General features: G+C 39.9%; 1 protein-coding gene across 1 annotated transcript in view; it reads right to left on the minus strand.

The window, feature by feature from the left end:
* Positions 1 to 21,810, minus strand: part of LOC130683444 (cilia- and flagella-associated protein 52) — a 47,432-nt gene that overhangs the window by 20,188 nt on the left and 5,434 nt on the right. Inside the window, exons 2-7 of the mRNA XM_057500878.1 lie at positions 14,662 to 14,861; positions 14,154 to 14,290; positions 7,073 to 7,201; positions 4,850 to 4,949; positions 3,824 to 3,940; positions 1,051 to 1,151 (exon numbers count right to left, since the gene is read on the minus strand). Of these exons, the coding sequence (XP_057356861.1) occupies positions 1,051 to 1,151; positions 3,824 to 3,940; positions 4,850 to 4,949; positions 7,073 to 7,201; positions 14,154 to 14,290; positions 14,662 to 14,861 (784 nt within the window). The remainder of the gene's footprint in view (positions 1 to 1,050; positions 1,152 to 3,823; positions 3,941 to 4,849; positions 4,950 to 7,072; positions 7,202 to 14,153; positions 14,291 to 14,661; positions 14,862 to 21,810) is intronic.

Raw genomic sequence — 21,810 nt, forward strand, 5'->3', positions numbered from 1 at the left:
TCTTCATTTTTGTTTGCTTTAGCCATTGGCATACCCCACACATTCCCAGAAGATCCCCCCATACCTAGTGAGTGCTCCATACAGATCTGAAGGAAAACAGCCCATACACTACATCCGCTTTTTTCTGCAAGGTATCCACAGGTCCCGGGCCTCCTTCGAGCTGGCAGAGGTCACATGGAGCATATCTAGGGGAATCTGACTTTGTTGAAGCTAAGTTCAACTTTTGCCTCTGCACCTCTGTGAAATATATTTCCTGACCTCGCTATCCAACAAGATCACTCCCTTCTCTGATCTTCTCTACAACATCCATGATATATTTTACTTTATCTGGATCATGAGATTTGTGTTTCTATATTATCCTGTATTATAGTGACTTTTTCATGTGACTTTTATCTCCAAACCAGACCAGGTTCTGGGAGGGCAAAGACCATATCTTATTTTACGTTTTAATAGCATTAGTACATTTGGATGGAGGTACTCAATAAATACTTGTTAATGACAATGTATAAAGCTTTATTTCATTTTATTTGAATTAGATAAGCCAGGAAAAGTACATAGCATAGTAGCTCGTACATAGAAATAGCTGGGATTGTTGGTTGTTTGTATTAAAACTTGTATTCCAATGTATTGGCTACTAGCATAGTGCCGGCTATCTACCTATGTAATAGGTACCCATTACAGAATAAATTTCATTGAATAAAAAAATTTTGAAAGTCTGAAATTTCAGGTTATTTGTTGGATACATTTATAACAGCATATTTTCTCTGTCACTGCTCAATGTATTAGCTAAATAATAATTTACATACTTATTAGAAGGGCAGTGTCTGCCTGGGCAATAGTGAGCTACTTTGGCTGGATTCAGCATAAGCCATTGTCTTCTCATCGGTAAAGAAACCACCATCTGTTGTAATTCCAACTACTAATTTTAACAGTAAGAGGAATTCTTTAACCAAATACCACTTTGCCAGTATAGCTTAGTTGCTGACTTTAAGCAAACCTCCCTCTGCTGAGTCTCTCCCCATCCCACCACCTGTGAAGCCTGGAACTTACTTGATGGGTTTGTAGGTGGGACTTTTACAGAAGACCAGCAGTCCGGCTCCAGAACCCACTAACAAACCCCCCATCTTCAGGCACTTGATAGCTGACACTCCCTGTGGGGAGAAACAGCATTGAGAAAAAGCACAGAGGGTTTCCTCCTTAGGAATCAATGCAAACTTGACACAATGGGCCTGGCGGGGACATGTAATGAAGCCACACATTGCTTGGGTGAAGCTCCTGGTGGTACTGCCTGGGGTGCACCGTGGGGCCGGCCAAAAGGGCTCGGTACCAACTGGAAGTAGCCCTCCTGGGCCTGCAGGGAGCAAACAGGCTTCCCAAACTTCCTCCCTTTGGAACCACCTGTGTGCTTTGAATGTATTAAGAATTAGCACTTTGTACCCACTCAAAGTTAGAGCAAAAGGCATAAGTAAGCACAGCCACACCATTAGTTCCTTAGCTGCCACTGTTTGCACCAGAACTTAATTCTTCTGGAGCAAAGAGACTGTATTCGACATCCAAAGAAAGCATGACACACTCCATATTGCTGGTGACTCTATTTCCTGAACTGAAGCATGCAGTACATAATCTCACCATAACAGGAAATGTTCAAATTCAAAGTCATCTTCAAAGTTTGCAGATGTACGATGGCCTTTTTATAGCACCTACTCTGGAGCTCTAATTTTAAACTGTGCATGACCAACATTTTCTTTTAAAACTTTCAATAATAATATAGCTAATGACTTTATAGGTTTGTGTCTTAATGACACTTGATATTATGAAACAAGTATTACATCCTTTCGAGATACATTAAATTGTATTTTACCTGTTCTGGTTCAAAGGGCATTTCATGATGTTTGAAAAGAGAAGCCAAGGCTCAAGAATATGAAGGTATGAATCAGAATTATGTGCTTCACCCAATTCTAAAAGTGCTGCAGCAAGACGAGGGGATGAATGCCTGGCCAGCGAGGAATCATCTCTGGACTGAATATTCTTATTAGCATTTGTTCGGAAGTTTGGGGAAGCAGGGATAAAGAGTTCAATGGAGCCTCAAAGTCACCTGTGTGTAATTCCCAAATACACCATTTTGGAACTATAGACGATATTGGTCAGAGTAGAAGTCCTGGAACCAGTCGGCCTGAGTTCACATCTCAGCTCTACTACTTGCTGGCCATGAAATCTCAAATGGTATGTGGTTCACTTTCTTCATCCGTAAAGCAGGTTTGAAATGGTACCTATCTCATCAGATTGTGGTGAGGATCGAATGAGATAATGGTGCTTCATTCCATGTCTGGACATTTATTGGCCATGTACTGTTTTTAATATTATTATTATTATTATTAGCATCATCATCATCTTCATTCTAGTGCTGTATGCCTAATAGGTCCATTGGACACCATTCCAATTATTTACCTCTCTAACCATAGAGCAAACATTAAAGTAGAGTTTCAAAATGGGTAACTGCCCAAAAGGACATGATATTCCAACCAAATGTCTTCAATGATGCCTCCTATCTATTCATCCATAAGAATTATTTTCTTTCCACGTGAAGAAAATGCATCTTGGAACCACTGCTTTGTAGAATTTACCATCAGACCGGAATGGTTAGGAATTAAATCATCCATAGTGCCACCAAGGATGGCATTTAAGTACCAAAGTTGGAGGAACACTGAGAGAGCTGGCTTCTTCTTTGGAAAGGCACTTAGATACCAAGTGCTGGGGAGGCAAAAAGAGCTGGATCAGTATTTTCCACGAAGTGTTTTACGGAGCCCTTTGGAGGTGCCTCAGGAGTGGGAAGTGGCTGGGCTCTAAGCCTTGCCCTCCTGTAAACTGATCTGTTTAATGTATTAGAATCTCTTTCCTAAAAATAATTTGAAAAACAGTGAACTAGTCCATACCTTGATGTCCTGTAGGATTATTTCTAAACTCTTCTCTACCTCTACTATAGTTTTCTCCCACTCTTAGGCATCTCCATAAATCTTGACTATTAAATGGTTGTGTGATTAAGAAAACTCTGATATCTTCCCAGGAACACGGTGCAATATTTCAGTTTCCTGGGAATATCTTCTAAGTAGGAAAGTATCTAAGCTTAGTTGGAACCATCTGTTCTATTACCGTACCTGAGAGAGGCAGGTGCAGACCCTAGCACAGCTTTCAGATTCAAAGTTTAGTAGAACCAACCCTTGTAATTCTCTGGAGGTACTAAAAATAGAAGCACTTATTCAGGAAACTCACCCTTTGATCATAGGCTTTTAATTTTGGTTTAAATGTCAGTCTTTTATTGAACTTTTAACTAGAATCATTAGGAATTCTGCAAATAGAAACAATTGAAAATGTTTAGGTCTTATTCATGATATAACAGTGGTTGAGGCTAAAACATAAGATATAGTTATTTCTAATCTAAGATTAGAAAAAAATTTATATATACATATATATACATATAGACAGTCTTGCAGATCAAAGATCACAGTCCTCATACATGTGGCAACAAGCCTGCCCAAATGCTGGACCCAATGTAGGTACAAATCTCAAAGCCACAGGCCTATGCTTTGCAGATGTGGGAAAAGGTGTAGTTCTGATTCCCTAACTGAGGACACCTTACGAATACCTCTGCCCTGAATATAACCAGAGACAAGGGCTTAGGGAACCAGTCAATGCCCCTGGTGGTTTTGGGCTTTGGATACACCATGAACTTTTTCTTGATGTAAGTCTGTGCTACCAACGGAGGCAAGAAATCACTAGATAACAACAAGCCAGAGCAGAATTTTATGTGATGTTGTCTACTCACCAGACTGAATTTGTCCTTCGCAGGCCCAGTGTCTACTAGCAGTTTAGTCCTTGGGTTCATTTTCAGAATATCTCCAGTTGTGGTGCCAATGTAGAAAAAACTGTCATCACTGGCCATCTGGGGATCAGAGAGAATAAAGCAACCTGAAGACTGGGTTTCCCCAGTGATGCCATGAGCCCCTGATCAGGGATGGGAAGAACTTTCTCTGAAACCCCATGAAGACCTACAAAGGTGCTCACAGCTACTTTCACTTCCTCAGACTCAAAGATTGGTAAGAAGAACTCTGAGGGAGCAGAATCAGGGTTAGACTCAGACCTGGAGGAAATATTAGACTCGTACTAGCCTGTGCATTTCACTGGACGCCTATTTGTGTCTCATGTGTATGCATACCCTGCCAGTTCGATTCCTGAGACACCTCCAAAGGGTTCCTCGGATGAAGGTGTGCTCTTCCAGAGAGATTACACATTCACTTTATCTCATTTTCCAAAGTCTATATTCATAAAATGATTATGCATTAAACAGAAGGAACAAGTCAATGGAAAATGGAGTTATATTTATGAATGTATGAGTCCACATTAAAAACACATGACTAATTCCTCTTTTCACAAGAGGCTGCATTTCAACAAAGAGTTTTATTTTAGACACTTCATTTCCAGTGGCAGAAATAACCTAAGTGGCATAGGGATGTGCTGTGGCCTCTGAGTACCCACTGGCTACACTGCTTCCCTCTAGGTGAGGCAGGTTCCCAGTGTCTAATGACAGTCCAGTTCCAGTAAAAGAAGACAGTCCCAGGGCTGTGTCTGGGCAGCTCCTTTCTAACTTCTGAAGGGAGTCCTGGAAGTAAGGCTCTCCCTCACCTGTGCCTCTCAATTAACATCCCACGTGTCCAGACCTCACCTCTCTACTCCCCCGCCCAAGGCACATGCACACGTGTATGTACACACATACACACACACGCCTTGGTCAGTTATGTTAGGACCTTGTACTAATATAGTTACTTACAATAACACTTAAAGTAATACTTACTGTAATACTCATGACAATTCTTTTCATCTGTCCTGTTTGGCACTCAGTTGGCCAGATTTTCCTATTTGGGAGATCCAGTTCCCATACTCGAATTGTTCCACTGCAGAAAAACTCACAATCAAATGAATATCCATTGAATAGCTGCTTCCTCTCTTCTCTGTTTTCTGTATTCTCTTGAAGAACAAGCTGAACAGAACTAGGTATTTTTGAGGGTTTGTGATGGCCTAGGGCTCTGCCTACAATCTTCCACTCAGTCCTCACAACCACTGGATGGGACAGATTTTATGGATCCCCAGTCTCCAAATGAGAAAACACAGAGCCCAAACACAGCACGGCAGGGATTCACACCTACCTTTCTCTCACTTTAAAGTGAATACTCTCTACTGTAATATGAACCAACATAAATATAAACAAATAAACAAATGAAAAACAAACCCCGGTTCATGAAGTATGTTGCTTTCAAGGTATTGAGTTGTGAGGACATTTTTAAAAGGGAAGCACTTCATTCAAGGAAGGATAAATGAGACTAAGCAACTAAGAGTCAAAATCAGCACCTAACACAAGACTTGGTATATAATTGGTACTTAATCATGGCATGTAGAGTTAATCTGAATTAATAATTGTATAAAAATGTCACAGTCAATATCACAAAGACTTCAGCTAATATCCTAAGGCAGAAAAGGCTAATTAAACAATGTATCAATTAAGTTGTTTTCCTTTTTTTTTTTAGCCTCCAGAGTTAGGCTCAAAGTAAGTGCTCAATAAGTATTTTGAATTCTTTATCTGAATGCACACATATATCTTATATACATACTTATTTTGAGTACTTTCCCAAAAAATTAGCTTTTCCATGTCCTTCCTGGCAGACGTCATTTGGCTGCTAAGATATTGGAGTTTGCAGGTTATCTCATGGGGGACACAAAATAATGGGATCCCTGAAATTGGGGCCATATGGTCAACCAGGGCATGTGGGCACCATACCAGAAATGTTATGTAATGGTGTTTACATTTTCTCAGTTATCAGTGTCACATGAAATTAAAGCAGATGCAGTATAGAAATTGTCCTAAAATGATTTTTTTAACTTAAATTCAAGTTTTGACGCCTGGAGAAATCTTGTCCATGGCATGGCTATCAGAATGAGCTGATGCCTGCTGCTAAAGCAGCCGCTGAGGAGTGGATAGACCCCCATAAAACAAAGGCCTGGTGAAACTGCTCCGCAGCTGAAGGGGGCTGAACCTTGAAAGAGCTTAAGAGTTTCCTGGTCACCAGTGGCCTCCCAACAGGGCAGGACATGGTCAGCTGCTTTAGGATCAGAGTACTGGCCTAATAGCATCTGCTCCCTAACTGGCTTTCCTGATAGCCAGGTAGTTTCATGGCCTCTGGAGAAATCCTTCCTCAATTAGCCACAGAACGAATGTATGCTGCATATCATAAGGTGGGGACAGGAAACAGTACAGATATAAAGTAGCACAAATTCTTCATTCTGGCTGGAAAAGTGGCCACCAATGCATGCCTTTCACAGACAGGACACACAGATGGGGTGAAAAGGCCAGTCCCACCAGCATATATCTCAACTCTACATGCACAGATTTTTTACTTTTGAACTGGTATATGATACAAAAGAGGATGATTTTGTACAGGCTTGGTTTTCCCTTCAAACTCCAAACAGGGCTCTGATTGGTGAATCTGTAAATTAATTTCTTCTGTTAGACAGATGCTGGCCTCTGTTCAGACCTTCAGCTTGGGCCCCATTAGCTGGTTAAAGCTGACTCTACTGGAAATTATCTCATAAGGCTAATAGTCAAACATCTGAAACTTCCTGTCACAGTTCATCTCTGACCTATCATTTCATGAGACCTAAATCAAGAACAGGTGGTAAGAAACATCATCCAGTAAGTGAATCTGTGCAGCTGTGCAAATTCCTTGATGAGCATGGATTGCACGCTATGTGTTATCAGTAATAAACAGATAAGAACCTGAAATGAATTTAGCAAATAAACAGAACCTTTTCAGCAGGAAGCATAGAATTTTCAAATAACCATATTTAAGAGACTTGCAGTTGAAAGGATCTGTAAAGACTACAAAATCATGAAAATTATAATGTAAGATATATACTTCTCTAGGACTAAAAACACGTGCCCCCAAATTGGAATGACCGTGGTTTCTGCACAAGCAAATATAGTGACTTGTGAGTTCTGAAAACCCTGACTGCAGACACATACTTGCCAGCAGTAACAAACATCTCGTCCCGGCACCTCGAGAAGATCACTGTTGTGGCGTTCCCCACATTGAGGCCCGCGGCAGCACTGCCGCAGATGGCTTCTCTCTTGGCTATGCTCCACACCACCACACTGCCGAAACGAGGCGGACAGAAAAGTCAGGGCAAGGAAGGCTTTCAAAATAAGAAGCAGCTCCTTTAGTGGTTCTATAAAGAAAAAACAGGTGACTTACAAAGAAATGAAAGAATTACATTGACACCCACCCCCCAGACATCTCCTCAACCACACTGGATATTAGACGATAAAAAGGGGTGAGACTTAAAAAGTTTTGAAGGAACTTTGGTCATGAGGCTAGAAACCAGTGAGCCCATCAATCAAGTCAGATATGAAAATAAAAGCATTTTCAGATATTTGAGGCATAAAATTTTACCACCTACTCATCTTGTGTAAAAATTACCTTGGGGAATACTCCAGAAAAAAATGAAATAAAGAGGATACATAAGACAGTGTTCTCAAATTTGAGTGTGTATCGGAATCACTTGGAGGGCATGTTGAACAGACAGCTAGGACCTGTTCCCAGAGCTTCTGACTCAGCAGCTCTGGGGTAGGGCCTGAGAATTTGCTTTTCTAAAAAGTCCCAAGTATGCTGCTGCTGCTGGTCTGGGAACCACACATTGAGAAGCACTGCTTTAGGTTCCACTTCCTTCTGTCTGGGTGCAGACATACACTAAGTCCTAAGGTGAATGGTGTTTGGATAATAACACCAAAAATGCTGGGGAGAGGGTGTTGTGTTAACATCTGAATAAAAATATTAAAGATAAAGAATGCAAATATTACAAACCTTGTTAATGTAAAAACATGCCACATTTATATTTCCCAAATTTTCTACATGTGGAATATAATACACAGGTGGTCTAAAATCAAGGTATAACCAAGATCAGTAGAAATGGGGGGCACAGTAGGTAGTGTAAGAGCCATAAATTCTTTTTCTTAGTAGGAAATTGATAGATACCATCTAAAGTGGAAAAAAGGGGGAGGCATATCACTTAAAAAGTTATGAAAACTAGGTGAACTGAAAAAAGGCTCTTAAAACCAAGCACTTTATACCTAAGAAAAATGAAAACATTCATCTGCACAAAATCTAGTACATGAATGTACTAGAGTTTCAGCTTCGGACAAGTTCACTGTGGATTCAGTGAGATCAGGAAATGACAATGGAACATTCTTGGGTTAAAAGGGTTTATCCAGCTTTATTCTCATGGTGGTAAGTCAAGCAGTAGAATCATGTCTGTATCCAGCAGTCTGCAGGTCTGTAATCCACTTCCGTCTCTGCCTCTGTCTGGAGCACTGGGCGGAGCTCTTTATATAGTGACTTAGTGGATAATAGCTCCTTGCCTACGGGTGTGGGAGCATTAGCCTAGCAGTAGGCCAATTACATCATCAAGTAGTTTAGGGCCAGGTGAGGATCCTGGACATAGGAACATCCACTTAGTCCACAGCAGCATCACTAAAAATAATCAACAAGTAGAAAAGACTCCAAAATCCAACAACTCATAGATAAAGAAAATGTGGTATATTCATACAGTAGAATATTATTTGACAATAAAAAAGTATGAACTACTGATAAATGCCACAATATGGATGAACTTTGAAAACATTACGCTAAATGAAAGAAGCCACAAAAGGCCACATATTGTGTGATTCCATTAAGGTGAAATGTCAAGAGCAGGCAAATCTACAGAGACATAAAGTAGATTAGGGTTGCCTGGGGCTGGGATGTGTAGTGATGGAACAGGAATGGGGAGTGACTGCTAATGGGCATGACAGTTCTTTCTGGGGTGTTGAATATGTTCTAAAATTGATTGTAGTGATGGTGGCACAACACATTTCCTTAGGGAAGGATTCTGGGGAAAAAAAGCCCAAAACCCCAGTCAACTAATCACTATACTAAAAACCACTTAACTGTACACCTTAAGGGTATTGCATGGTATGTGAAATATATCTCAATAAAGCTATAAAAAAGGATTCCAAGTACCTCCCAAGAGTAGAACGCTTCATAGCTCTTTATTAACCATGGAAAGGTAGGTATAGCTTTAATTTTTCAAAAACAAGTTTAAAATTTAAAGATAAATAAAAGGCACTGACATAGAGTTAGCTAAACAAATTGTAGCTCAGCCATGTGATGGAATACCTTGCAGCCATTGCAAAGAGTGAGATATATGTTTCTATGTATACATAATGTATAGACAATGTCCTTGGTATAAAGTTAATCAAAAAGCAGATTGTGTTACATTAGTAGTGTGATAACATTAAGCAAAAAACTTTCATACACAGATTACAATATATTTAAAAATATATGGGAAGATAGGCTTAAAGATGGCAGTGTAAGTGGTGAGACAGAAACCTCCTCCAAAACCACATATAATATGAAAATACACCAAACAACTAATCCTGAAAGAACAACAAAAAAGAAGGCTGTAGTGGACTGTCTACACCTGGGGAGCAGAGCAGACCTCACCAGAAAATGGTAAAGTACCAAAGCCCTGATCCGGTGGGACCCAAGCCCTTCCCCCACACCAGCTCACTGGTGGGAGGAAGATAAATGGAGTGGGGAGAGTCCTAGGACTGCTGAACACCCATCCATGGAGATCTGCTCTGGAGCACAAACCTACATCACATGGTGCTCTGGAGATTAGCGGGATTGGAAAACTAAGACAGGTGGAATACTTGGAGAGACTGTGATTCCAGCCACTTGTGGAGAACAGGCACCCAGAACCAGCCACTCTGGGACAAAAGAAAGGCGGGCAGTCTGAGAGACTTCCTAACAGTGAGAGGGCTGCAAAAGGGGCAAGGATTGCACAGAGCTTGCTGCTCAGGATACAGGAGAGGAGGACAAAATCATCCTGGCACACTCAGCCCAGGAGTTTGGGAACTTTCAGGAGCTTCAGGCGCTCCATGCCCATGGCTGGAAATTCAGCTATGAGGACTCCCACCATGATAGGCAGCCTGCTTGCTGCTCTTTCCTCCTGGCTGGCATCGGCTTACAAACCAGCTGCCCCTGCCATTGCACCAGGCCAGCCAGAGGGTGGCCCTGCCTATGGCAGCTACAAGTGCCTAGCATAGAGGCTCCTCCCTGCACACTCGGCCCACTGGCCCTGACAGTGGAGGCAGCACTACAGCGGGGGAGCAGGAAAGAGGTCTTTTCTCTGGCAGGCACCAGCACTGCTCGCCTGCAACCACCACCATCGCTCCAGGGGCTGGGCATCTCCAGAGAGTAGAGCTTCTGGGCACTAGAGGGTGCCACGTACCAATATGAAACGTCAAAGACCCTGGTACAAACCAAAATCCCACAAACACCAGAAACAGGGCCAAGTGAAACTGAACTCACCAATCTTCCTGAAAGAGACTTCAAAATAAAAATCATAAACATGCTCATGGAGCTATAGAAAAATATTAAAGAACTCAGTGAGGAATTCAAGAATGAGATAGAAATTTTGAAAAATATAGTATCCAAAGTGAAACATACAATGGAAGGATTTTAAAGCAGATTAGATGATGTAGAGGAGTCAGTAAATGAAACAGAAATTAGAAAACAGGTACACAAAGAAGCTGAGGCACAGAGATAAAAAAGGATCTCTAAGAATGAAAGAATATTGAGAGAACTGTGCGAACAATCCAAAAGGAACAATATTCACATTACAGGAGTACCAGAAGAGAAATAGAGAGAAAAAGGGATAGAAAGTGTCTTTGAGGAGGTAATTGCTGAAAACTTCCCAAATCTGGGGAAGGAGATAGTCTCTCAGGCCATAGCAGTGCACAGATATCCTAACACAAGGGACCCAAGGAAAACAACACCAAGACAAATAATAATTAAAATGGCAAAGATCAAGGATAAGGACAGAGGATTAAAAGCAGCCAGAGAGAGAAAAAAGATAACATACAAAGGAAAACCCATCAGGCTATCATCAGACTTCTCAAAAGAAACCTTACAGGCCAGAAGGGAGTGGCATAAAATATTGAATGCAGTGAAACAGAAGGGCGTTCAACCAAGAATACTCTACCAAGCAACATTATCATTTAAATGTGAAGGAGGGATTAAACAATTTCTACATAAGCAAAAGTTGAGAGAATTTCCTTCCCACAATCTGTCTCTACAGTGTATTTTGGAGAGACTGTTCTAGATGGAAAGTTCCTAAGGCTAAGTATCTGTCACCAGGGAAAATAAAACCACAGTAAGGAAAGTAGAACAATTAACTAATAAAAAAATGCAAAATTAAATCAACTACCCCCAAAGTCAGTCAAGGGATAGATGAAGGTACAGAATATGATACCTAATATATAAAGAATGGAGGAGGAAGAAAAAGTAGGAAATAAAAAAAGAATGTTTAGACTGTGCTTGTAATAGCATACTAAGTGAGTTAAGTTAGAATGTTAGATAGGAAGGAAGTTACCCTTGAACCTTTGGTAACCATGAATCGAAAACCTGCAATGGCAGTAAATACAAATCTATCAATAATCACCCTAAATGTAAATGGTCTGAATGAACCATCAAAAGATATAGAGTCACTGAATGGATAAAAAAACAAGACCCATTTATATGCTGCCTACAAGAGACTCACTTCAAACCCAAAGACATACACAGACTAAAAGTGAAGGGATGGAAAAAGATATTTAATGCAACTAATCTTGAGAAAAACGCAGGAGTTGCAGTACTTGTATCAGACAAAATAGACTTCAAAACAAAGAAAGTCACAAGAGACAAAGAAGGACATTATATAATGATAAAGGGGTCAGTCCAACAAGAGGATATAACCATTATAAATATGCACCTAACATAGGAGCACCTACATAGGTGAAACAAACACTAACAGAATTAAAGGGGGAAACAGAATGCAATGCATTCATTTTAGGAGACTTCAACACATCACTCACTCCAAAGGACAGATCAACCAGACAGAAAATAAGTAAGGACACAGAGGCACTGAACAACACATTAGAATAGATGGTTCTAATAGACATCTACAGAACACTCCACCCAAAAGCAGCAGGATACACATTCTTCTCAAGTGCACATGGAACATTTTCAAGAATAGATCATATACTAGGTCACAAAAAGAGCCTCAGTAAATTAAAAAAGATTGAAGGGGTATTACAATTAGCACACATAATGTAGGGGGGTGGCACAGGGAAGGCAGTATAACACAGAGAAGACAAGTAGTGATTCTATAGCATCTTACTATGCTGATGGACAGTGACTGTAATGGGGTATGTGGTGGAGACTTGATAATGGAGGGAATCTAGTAACCACAATGTTGCTCATGTAAGTGTATATTAATGATACCAAAATAATTTTAAAAATTTTTTAAAGATTGAAATTATACTAATCAGCTTTTTAGACCACAAAGGTATGAAACTAGAAATAAATTATGCAAAGAAAACAAAAAGCCCACAAACAAATTGAGACTTAACAACATGCTCCTAAACAATCAATGGATCAATGACCAAATAAAAACTCAAGCAATATATGGAGACAAATGACAATAATAATTAAACATTGCAAAAATCTGTGGGATGCAGTGAAGGCCATGCTTAGAGGGAAATATATTGTAATACAGGCCTACCTCAGGAAATTACAGACCAATATCCCTGATGAACATAGATGTAAAAATACTCAACAAAATATTAGCAAACCAAATTCAAAAATACATCAAAAAGATCATCCATCATGATCAAGTAGGATTTATTCCAGGGATGCAAGAATGGTACAATATTCGAAAATCCATCAACATCATCCACTACAACAGTGAAAATAAGGAGAAAAACCACATGATCATCTCCATAGATGATCCATTCGACAAAATTCAACATCCATTCATGATAAAAATTCTCAGCAAAATGGTCATGGGGAAGGCAGTATAGCAGAGAGAAGACATGTAGTGACTCTAATGGCATCTAACTATGCTGATGGACAGTGACTGCAAAGGGGTGCGTGAGGGGATTTCATAATATGGGTGAAAGTAGTAACTATAATGTTTTTCATGTGAAACCTTCATAAAAGTGTATATCAGTGATACCTTAATAAAAAAATATATAAATATATATACACATGCAAACTGTAGAATATCCACTGCATCCCTTCTGTTTCTCTCTCTCTGTGTAGAAGCCAGGTGGTTTGCATAGAATGTACTTGCCCACAGATTCAGGGTTGATTTCTAATTGTCCAAAACCAATCCGCAGAACCCCATCTTCCTGTCCATCGTGACTACTCAGGGATGACTATATTGCATTTTTCTAATACAGGAAAGTTTCAGAAAGGAAACTTTCTTTAGAATGTTTTTCTCAACATCCCCCAATTTTCTTTAAGCAGACTATGTTCCTTTAGCATTTACATAGGAATATATGCTGCATTGATTGTTCTCCCTAATAAAACACTTTTGAAAACTCCCCTCTACTCCTCCAGTTTCATTTGTATGTATTCTCTGCCTACTAAACATGACTATGAGTTCCTTGAGAGCAAAGGTCATGTCTTGGCAAGGCAAGGTAAAAGTGCTACCGCTGGATCACAGTGCCAGGGTTTGTCTCCCAGCTCTGCTACTTACCAGCTGGTGACATAAGTTCCTCACCTGTCATGGCCACCACAGCTCACGGAGTCAGGAAGCTTAAATGAGATAGTGCAGTTAAAGTGCTCAACACACACCCATCACATGGTAAGCGCTCCCCCAAAATTAGCTGTTGTCTTTGATGATGATGATGATGATGATGATGTCATCTTTTGTTTACAGCAAAGGTTCTAAAATTTAGCTGCATATTAGAATCACTGGGGAAGCTTTTAAACTCCTAAAGCCCAGGCCGATCAAATCAAACTCTCTGAAGGTGCAATCAGGTATCAGTCATTTCCTGGAGCTCCACAGTGGAGTGCACAGCCAGATTGCAAAACTGCTATTCTATGGTATTTTCTGCATTGGCTTTTCACACAACACCCACTCAAATATAGATGGGCCAAGAGGGAATGTTCGAGGTGAGGAGGGTACTTGATACATCTAGAAATATGCCTGGTCGAAAACACGTAAGTTTTGCTCATTACCTTCCGTCGTCTGGGCCTCCTAGTGATACCAAGTACAAATCATTGGGTGAAAAGGTCAGATCTTCAACTTTGCCCTTGTGAAGTGACAGCCGAGCAATCAGCTCCCTTTTCTTATAATCCCACAAAATGATATCTGCCTGGAGGCAAGAACACACGGTCAGATCATAAACAGGCTTTGAGGAGATCGCTACCTCTCTCAGTGAAAAGGAACCAGTAACATAACTTTTCTAGAAATTAGAACATGGCTTACAAATATGACAAGAACAAAACAGAAAGAGTTTTAAGAAGGGACCGGGCATTATCAGCCACAAGCTGCAGTATCGGGTGTACGAACACCAGATTCCTTCATTCTCAGCCTGAGAAAGAAATCAGATCAAGGAGAAGCCGAGCAGAAGAGGAGGAGGAAGAGTCAAAACAGGAGGCAGCACAGAGCCAGCCGGAAGCAGGTGGCTTTTCTAGGGAGGCACCTCTAAATCCCTTCACTAAGAGCTATTTTCAATGTTTTCACCTTGAAGCCCATGAATGTGACTTGTCCAGAGGCAATGTACATCCCACTCTTGGAGATGGTAACACAGGAGATGTTGTTGCCATGTCCATGCAGGAAATTCTGTTCTTGAGTATTTATTGCCTGAATGAGGACTGTGCAGCCCAGAGGGTAAACCAGATGTTCTTGGTCAGGATGGCATTTCAGACCAGTGGGCACATGTCCTAAAAGAGAGAAATTAAAATAATAATACTTGGGTGCAGAAGTGGCTGGTAAATTTTACAAAAACTGAGTACAGAAGAGAAAACTTTTGAAAAAAATACTTAATTCAACTAAAATAAGTGCTTAAGTTTGGGGTTAACAGGTAATTTTAGTCTCCCGACAGGAAGTTTAGTCTTGTAGGTCACTTCACAAACTTTAATGGGCATAAACCCCCCAGTGTATCCAGTTAAAATGTAGATTCTGATTTTAGGTCTGCAACAGGACTGTGATTCTGCATTTCTGACACACTTCCAAGTGATGCTGACAGTGGAGTGGGAGGGCAAGGCCCTAGGGCCAATTCTTGTAATCCTAAGAAACACAGGAGGCTTGATCCCAAGCGTCCTGACGAGGTGAGTGCATGGCATCAGGAGAACGTGAATTTACTATCTCAGGCAAAAGTTTGGTTAAGATAAAAACTTGGTTTCAGTTCTCAGTCACCACCTGGCACTCTGAAGAAACTCAGGACCTCTTCCAGTGGGGTCTTCCAGGACCCCATCCTTCAGCTGTTTGCCAAGAATCATCGCCAGAATTACAAACCTTTGTAATGTGTAATTATTTTGTAATAATTTGTAATAAAATAAAGTAATATTTTAATATGCAATAGACATAAGTTCCCCCTTATCACTCATCTTAGGTCAGAAATCTTTTGGTTATTCCTATTTATTTTACAATATAAACGTTAAAGTCAGTTTGTTTGGTTAAAAATCATTTTTAGTGGAATAGTATTAAATGTATAGACTAATTTCAGGTAAAATAATTTTTATATACTACATTATATCTCCTTTCTAAACCAGGGTATGTTTCTCCATGAAGTTTTCTTTTATGTTTCCCAGTAACATTTTCAATTTTTCTTCATAAAGAGCTCCTACATGTATTATTATATTTATTCCTGGGTATTTTTAAATCCCTTTTATTGCTATTTCCTATTCCATCACATCAAAAGAGTCATAAATGTGTATTAATATAGTCTCCTGGTCTTTTAATGAATTCATCTTCTGTATTTAACTCCCTCTGGAATTTATTTTGGTGCATAATGTGATTCTAGTAGCTAAACATTTCTTTTTTTGCTCAAAAGGCCAATGTATTTAGTGAATAAATGATTTCTTTCATTTTAATTGTGATCATTCCCTTTTTATATACTAAGTTCTCATAATACTAAGGTTTGTGTTTGGGTGGAGGTGATCTTTTCCTACTTAAAAAAATATATGTATATATATATATATTTTTAATTGCAGTCTCCTTATAAACAATCACATGGCTATCCATATGGAAAAAGTAAAGTTAGATCCCTATTTCACACCATCCACAAACAATATACTCCAGGTAGACCAAGGATATCAATGAGAAAAACAAGACATGATGTATACACATGTTGTAGTAAGTAATTACTTCCTAAACATGACATGAAAGAGCAAATCCTAACAGAAAGGGTAATATATTCAAGCACTTATGTTAAAAATTAAAGACTTCTAATGACAAAAGAGAAAATGAAAAGAAAAATCCAAAACCAAAGATACTGGCAATATAACAGACAAAGGATTATATTCAGGGTACACAAAGCAGTATTGCAAAGAAATATGAAACACACAAACTGCCCAACAGAAAAATGAGCAAAGGATACGAACAGGCAATTTATGATGGAGGAAATTCAAAAGCTAATAAACATAAGAAAGATATGCAAGTTCACAAGTATGCAAATTATATCCAAAATGAGACAACCCTTCAACTCCATCATAGTGACTAAATTTAAAAAGGCTGGCAACACCCAGCACTGGTGGTGATGTGAAGTAAATGGAACATACTCTGATTCATGGGAGTGTAAATTGGTAAAATTGCTCTGGAAAACAACGTGTTCATATTGAGTATGGTTGAATATTCACATACACTAGGATCCAGCCATTCCACTCTTTGGTATATAACCTAGGGAAATACTTGTAATTGCACTCGTGGGCCTCTACTCAGGTGTGCACTGTGGCATTGTTTGTATTAGCAAAAAGTTAGAAATAAACTAAAAGGCATCAAGAGGGAAATAGATAACTAATATTGGCATGTATACACAAGGGAATAGTGGGGTTAGCATGAATTAATCAACATGAATCTACATTGATACATTGCACAAATAATGTCAGGTGAAAAAAGCAGGTTTCAAAATGTGCACAATATGCTGCTATTTATGTAAGATAAAACATGCAAATTGTTTTACATATAATGTTTATATAGTATAGTATATATTATAAGTTGTTTATTTATAGTATAGTATATATAGTATGTTTATTACTTTGTTAATGTACACATTTTTTATATATAGTTATTGTTGCTGTTTTCAGTTTAGGGACTCTGCATAATAGGAAAATCATGGGCTTATTAAATCCAGTTAATTGATTAATGTGGCTATTCTTGTGTCATTACAAACTCTTAGGAACTACAGTTTTATAATGTTTTCATAGGCAACACAACTATATTTGGTTTGATTAAATAAAAAATTCCTGTCAAAAGACAATACCTAGAAGAATAAAGTACAGTTATATATTTATACTCTCAAGTTAAAATTCATAAACTATTACATAACTACAATGAGTGTTCTAGTGTCACAATGATAAAAGGGGCTTTGTTTTTGCTCCTCATTTGTTTTCACATGAAAAATAAACACGATTACCTTGTACTGATCCAGGAGGAGGACATTCCCCACCCAGGGCAAGTTCCCTATAAATCTGGTGAGACAGAATAAAGGCGATGGCAAGAAGCTGGGGCATCAGGAGGGGTTCATGCCACGTTCATTGGCTCGGGCACTGCTCCTTCCCGCTCTCCAGCACAGGCTTACTCCTCTCCTAGCTCCGGGGTTCCACGGCTTCCCTCTGCCAGCCGCCATTCTCTCCTAGTTCTCCCTCCAGACTTTCCTTTTTGGCTCTCTCCCATTCTCACGGCTCCTGTTCAGACCACTCTCTCCCCGCTCTCAGGGCCCTCTACTTCCCCGCCCCTAGCACTGGGAGGAGCTCTGTGAGTGGGCCTCTGAGGACTGGCAGATGCCTGACCAATTATGTACAAGGAACTGAGGAAATGAGAAAATGGGTGTTTCTTTTCCGCCTCTCCCCTAGGCCAATACTCCCAAGACTGACGAGCCTCTCTGTCCCCAGTAAGGGCCCCATAGATGTGTGAACAGACTCTTATATATATGTATATACAATAGGTGCTATTAAGGCCAGGGGAATCCTGGTCAGAAACTTCCATTTTCTCCACACCTGGTTTTAAGGCCTCTAAAATCAAATTTCAGGCCCTCTTTCCTATGTAATCCTGCTGGTTTCTGAAACCGAAGCCATTTTTGCCGTTCCCCAATCAGGCCCCACATTCTCCACCTTCTTCCTGTGTTCACACTATTCTTGCTACTCGGAATATTCTGCTCCTCAGTCTTTACCCACTGATTTCTACCCAGCTTTAAAGATTACTTGAATTGACCCTTCCTTGACCTCACTCAAGCCTAGAATAGAATCTTTCTCCCAAACTTTCATAACGTTTTCTTATTCTCTTTAATGAGCAGTATAGCATTTTTAAGTAAACATTTTTCACTGAAGACAAAAATACAGAAAACTTGTTAATTTTTTACCAACACACCAATTTAATGATAGCCCAGACCAAGAAGTAGATTACTACCACAACCCAGCCATTTCCCATGTGCCTTCTCCCAGTCTACATCTCCCAAAGGGTGATTGCTGTTTTGACTTCTATTCCCATAAATTAATTTTCCTCATTTTAGAACTTCATATGAATGGGATTATATGGTAGGTATTCTTTTGTGTCTGGATCTTTTCATTCAATGTTATGTCGGGGAGCTCCATTCATGCTGTTGCATGTAGCAGTAGGTCATTTTTTTTGTCATTGCTGCAGAGTACTCTATTGTATGAATATAACACAATTTATCTGTCCTTTCTACTTTTGATGGAAATTTTGGTTGTAGATTTTAGCTATGTGAAATAATGCTACTATAAGTATTTCCACATTGCTACACATTTCTGTTGCATATATTAAGCATTTGGAGGCTTATTAAAAGTCTTTAAGAGGTATTCAGACTTTATCCTAAAGGAGACAGTTAGAGTTAAGGTTTGGCTATGCAGATGTTCTTTGTATCATCTAAAAATAAATGCAAAACAATGGAAATTATGCTAAATTCTTAAGAACAAGGCATTGTTTAAATAAATGGTCACATATCTATGCAACAGAATATTATATTAAAGTATTATGTTCAAAATTATGGCATAGAGTATATGTACCACTAAAAAAGATTTATAAGGCATATTGTTAAGTGGAAAAAAGTCTGATTATGAGAGCATACATACAGCACTGGGAAAAAGTCTGATTGTAAGAGAATATATATACAGCATGAGTCCACTTATATTTTTAAAATATTTATATGGAATGTTGGGGAACAAAGATGGAGGTATAGGAAGGCGAGGCAAAAACCTCCTACAAAAATCACATAGAACACAAAAATAAAGCAAATACAACTAGGCCTGAAATCAAACTGAAGACTGAAGCACTGATCACCTACATCTGGGAAAGAAGAGAAGACCCTACAAAAAAGGATAATATGACAAAGCCATGATCCAGTGGGACCCAATATCTCCCCCAACCCCAGACCATAGGTGCGAGGAAGAGGAATGGAGCAGAGAGGGAGTAGATGCCCAGGACCCTGAACACCTGGCCCTGGAGATCAACTCCAGGAACATAAGCCCACACTGCACAGTGCCCTGGTGATTGGTGAGGCTGGACAACAGAGACAGGTGGAACACTCAGGGAGGCTGAGAACCCAGCCACCTGTGGAGAAAAGTCACTCTACAGGCCCCCCTGAGAAAGAAAGCAGAGCAGGAAGTTTGAAAGACTTCCCAGCAGTGAGAGGGGTGCCAGAGGGGCAAGGATTGCACAGTGCTCTCTGTTTAGGAGAAAGTCAGGTGAACAATACCTCCCCAGCTTGCCCTCCTCAGCCCAACAGGTTAGGAGCCATCAGGAGCTTCAGTTGCTCCATCCTCCTCTCTAGCAATTCAGCCCAGAGACTCCTTGAAGTGGCACATGGCCTGCTGGCTGGCAGTGAAATCACACTTTATTTCCAGATAGGCAGGGTGAGAACCCCCAGCCTTCTCAGCCTTATTTTGGGCCAGCTGGGAGATGTATGCAAGAGCCAGCCCTGGGAGCTCTTTCTTCCTGGCAGGCACTGGTCCTGTTCACCAGCCACCACCATCATAGCAGGCTGCCTGGAGGGAAGCTCAGCCCACAACAGCTCCAGCCCTGCAGCCCATTGGGCATGAGCAGCCCAGCTCCAGGAACAATTTCCTCCCCAAAGGCAGAGGTCCCACTCACTGCGTCCGCCTGGCCATTGCTGAAGGACAGAGTGAGGGCAGCTCTGCCCACAGCAGCTCCAGAGAGTATTCTCCCTGCTCCTGTGATCAGCTGATGGCCCACACAACCCACCTGAAATCAGAACACTATGAGCAAGGCAGACAGGTGCCATACTCACTGCATACCAACAGCTGGGGTTCCCACACAGAAAATTGAGCTTCTGAGTACTAGAAGCCTCCTACACAAATCTATTACCCCATTAGAAACACTAAAAAAAAAAAAAAAAATGAAGAGACAGAGGAATTTGGTCCAAACAAAAAATTCAAGAAAGACACCAGAAAGAGGGCTCAGTGAAACTGAAATCACCAATCTTCATGATAATGACTTCAAAATAAAAGTCATAAACAGATTTACAGAAAAGTATTCAAGATCTCAGGGAGGACTTCAACAAAGAGATAGACATCCTCAAAAAAAGCCAACCAAAGCTGAAGAATACAGTATCTCAAGTGAAACATACACTGGGGGGACTGAAAAGTAGATTAGATGAGGAGCAGGAGACTGTAAATGAAATAGAAATTAGAGAACAAGGAAACAAAGAAGCTGAGGAACGGAGAGAAACCGTATCTCTGGGAATGAAAGAATAATAAGAGAGCTGTGTGACCAATACAAATGGAACAACATTCACATTGTAAGGGTACTGGAAGAAGAAGAGAGAGACAATGGGAGAGAAACTGTATTTGAGGAAATAATTGTTGAAAACTTCCCCAATCAAAGGAAATAGACACTCAGGTCATGAAAGCACAAAGATCATGCAACAAAAGGAACCCTAGAAAGACAACACCAAGACATATCATAATTAAAATGGCAAAGATCAAGGACAAGGAGAGAGTACTGAAAGCAGTCAGAGAGAAAAAAGATCACTTAAAAAGGAAACCCCACCAGGCTATGAGCAGAAACTCTACAAGCCAGAAGGGAGTGGCATGATATATTTAATTTAATGAAACAGAAGGGCCTTCAACCAACAATACTCTACCAGGCAAAATTATCATTTAAATTTGAAGGAGGGATTAAACAATTTCCATATAAGCAAGCATTGATGGAATTCATCACCACCAAGCCATTTCTATAAGATCTCTAAAAGGGACTGCTCTAGATGGAAATGATCCTAAGGCTAAATAGTTGTCACCAGAGAAAATGAACCCACAGTAAAGGTAGCAGACCAATTTGTTACTAAGCAAATGCAAAATTAAATAAACTACTCACAAAGTTAGTCAAGGGATACACAAACAGTACAGAGTATGACACCTAATAAATAAAGAGTGGAGGAGGAAGAAGAAGAAGGGGAGAAAAAAAAACTTTCAATTGTGTTTAAAATAGACTAATAAAGTAATTTAAGAGACAGTACAATAGTAAGGAAGCTATTTTTGAACCTTTGGTAACCACAAATCTAAAGCTTGCAATGGCAATAAGTACATATCTATGGATAATCACCCTAAATGTAAATGGACTGAATGCACCAATCAAAAGACAGAGCTGCAGAATGGGTAAAAAACCAAGACCTGTCTATATGCTACTTACAAAAGA

The sequence above is a fragment of the Manis pentadactyla genome, chromosome 4, assembly GCF_030020395.1.
Source record: "Manis pentadactyla isolate mManPen7 chromosome 4, mManPen7.hap1, whole genome shotgun sequence".
In the NCBI taxonomy this organism is placed as follows: domain Eukaryota; kingdom Metazoa; phylum Chordata; class Mammalia; order Pholidota; family Manidae; genus Manis; species Manis pentadactyla.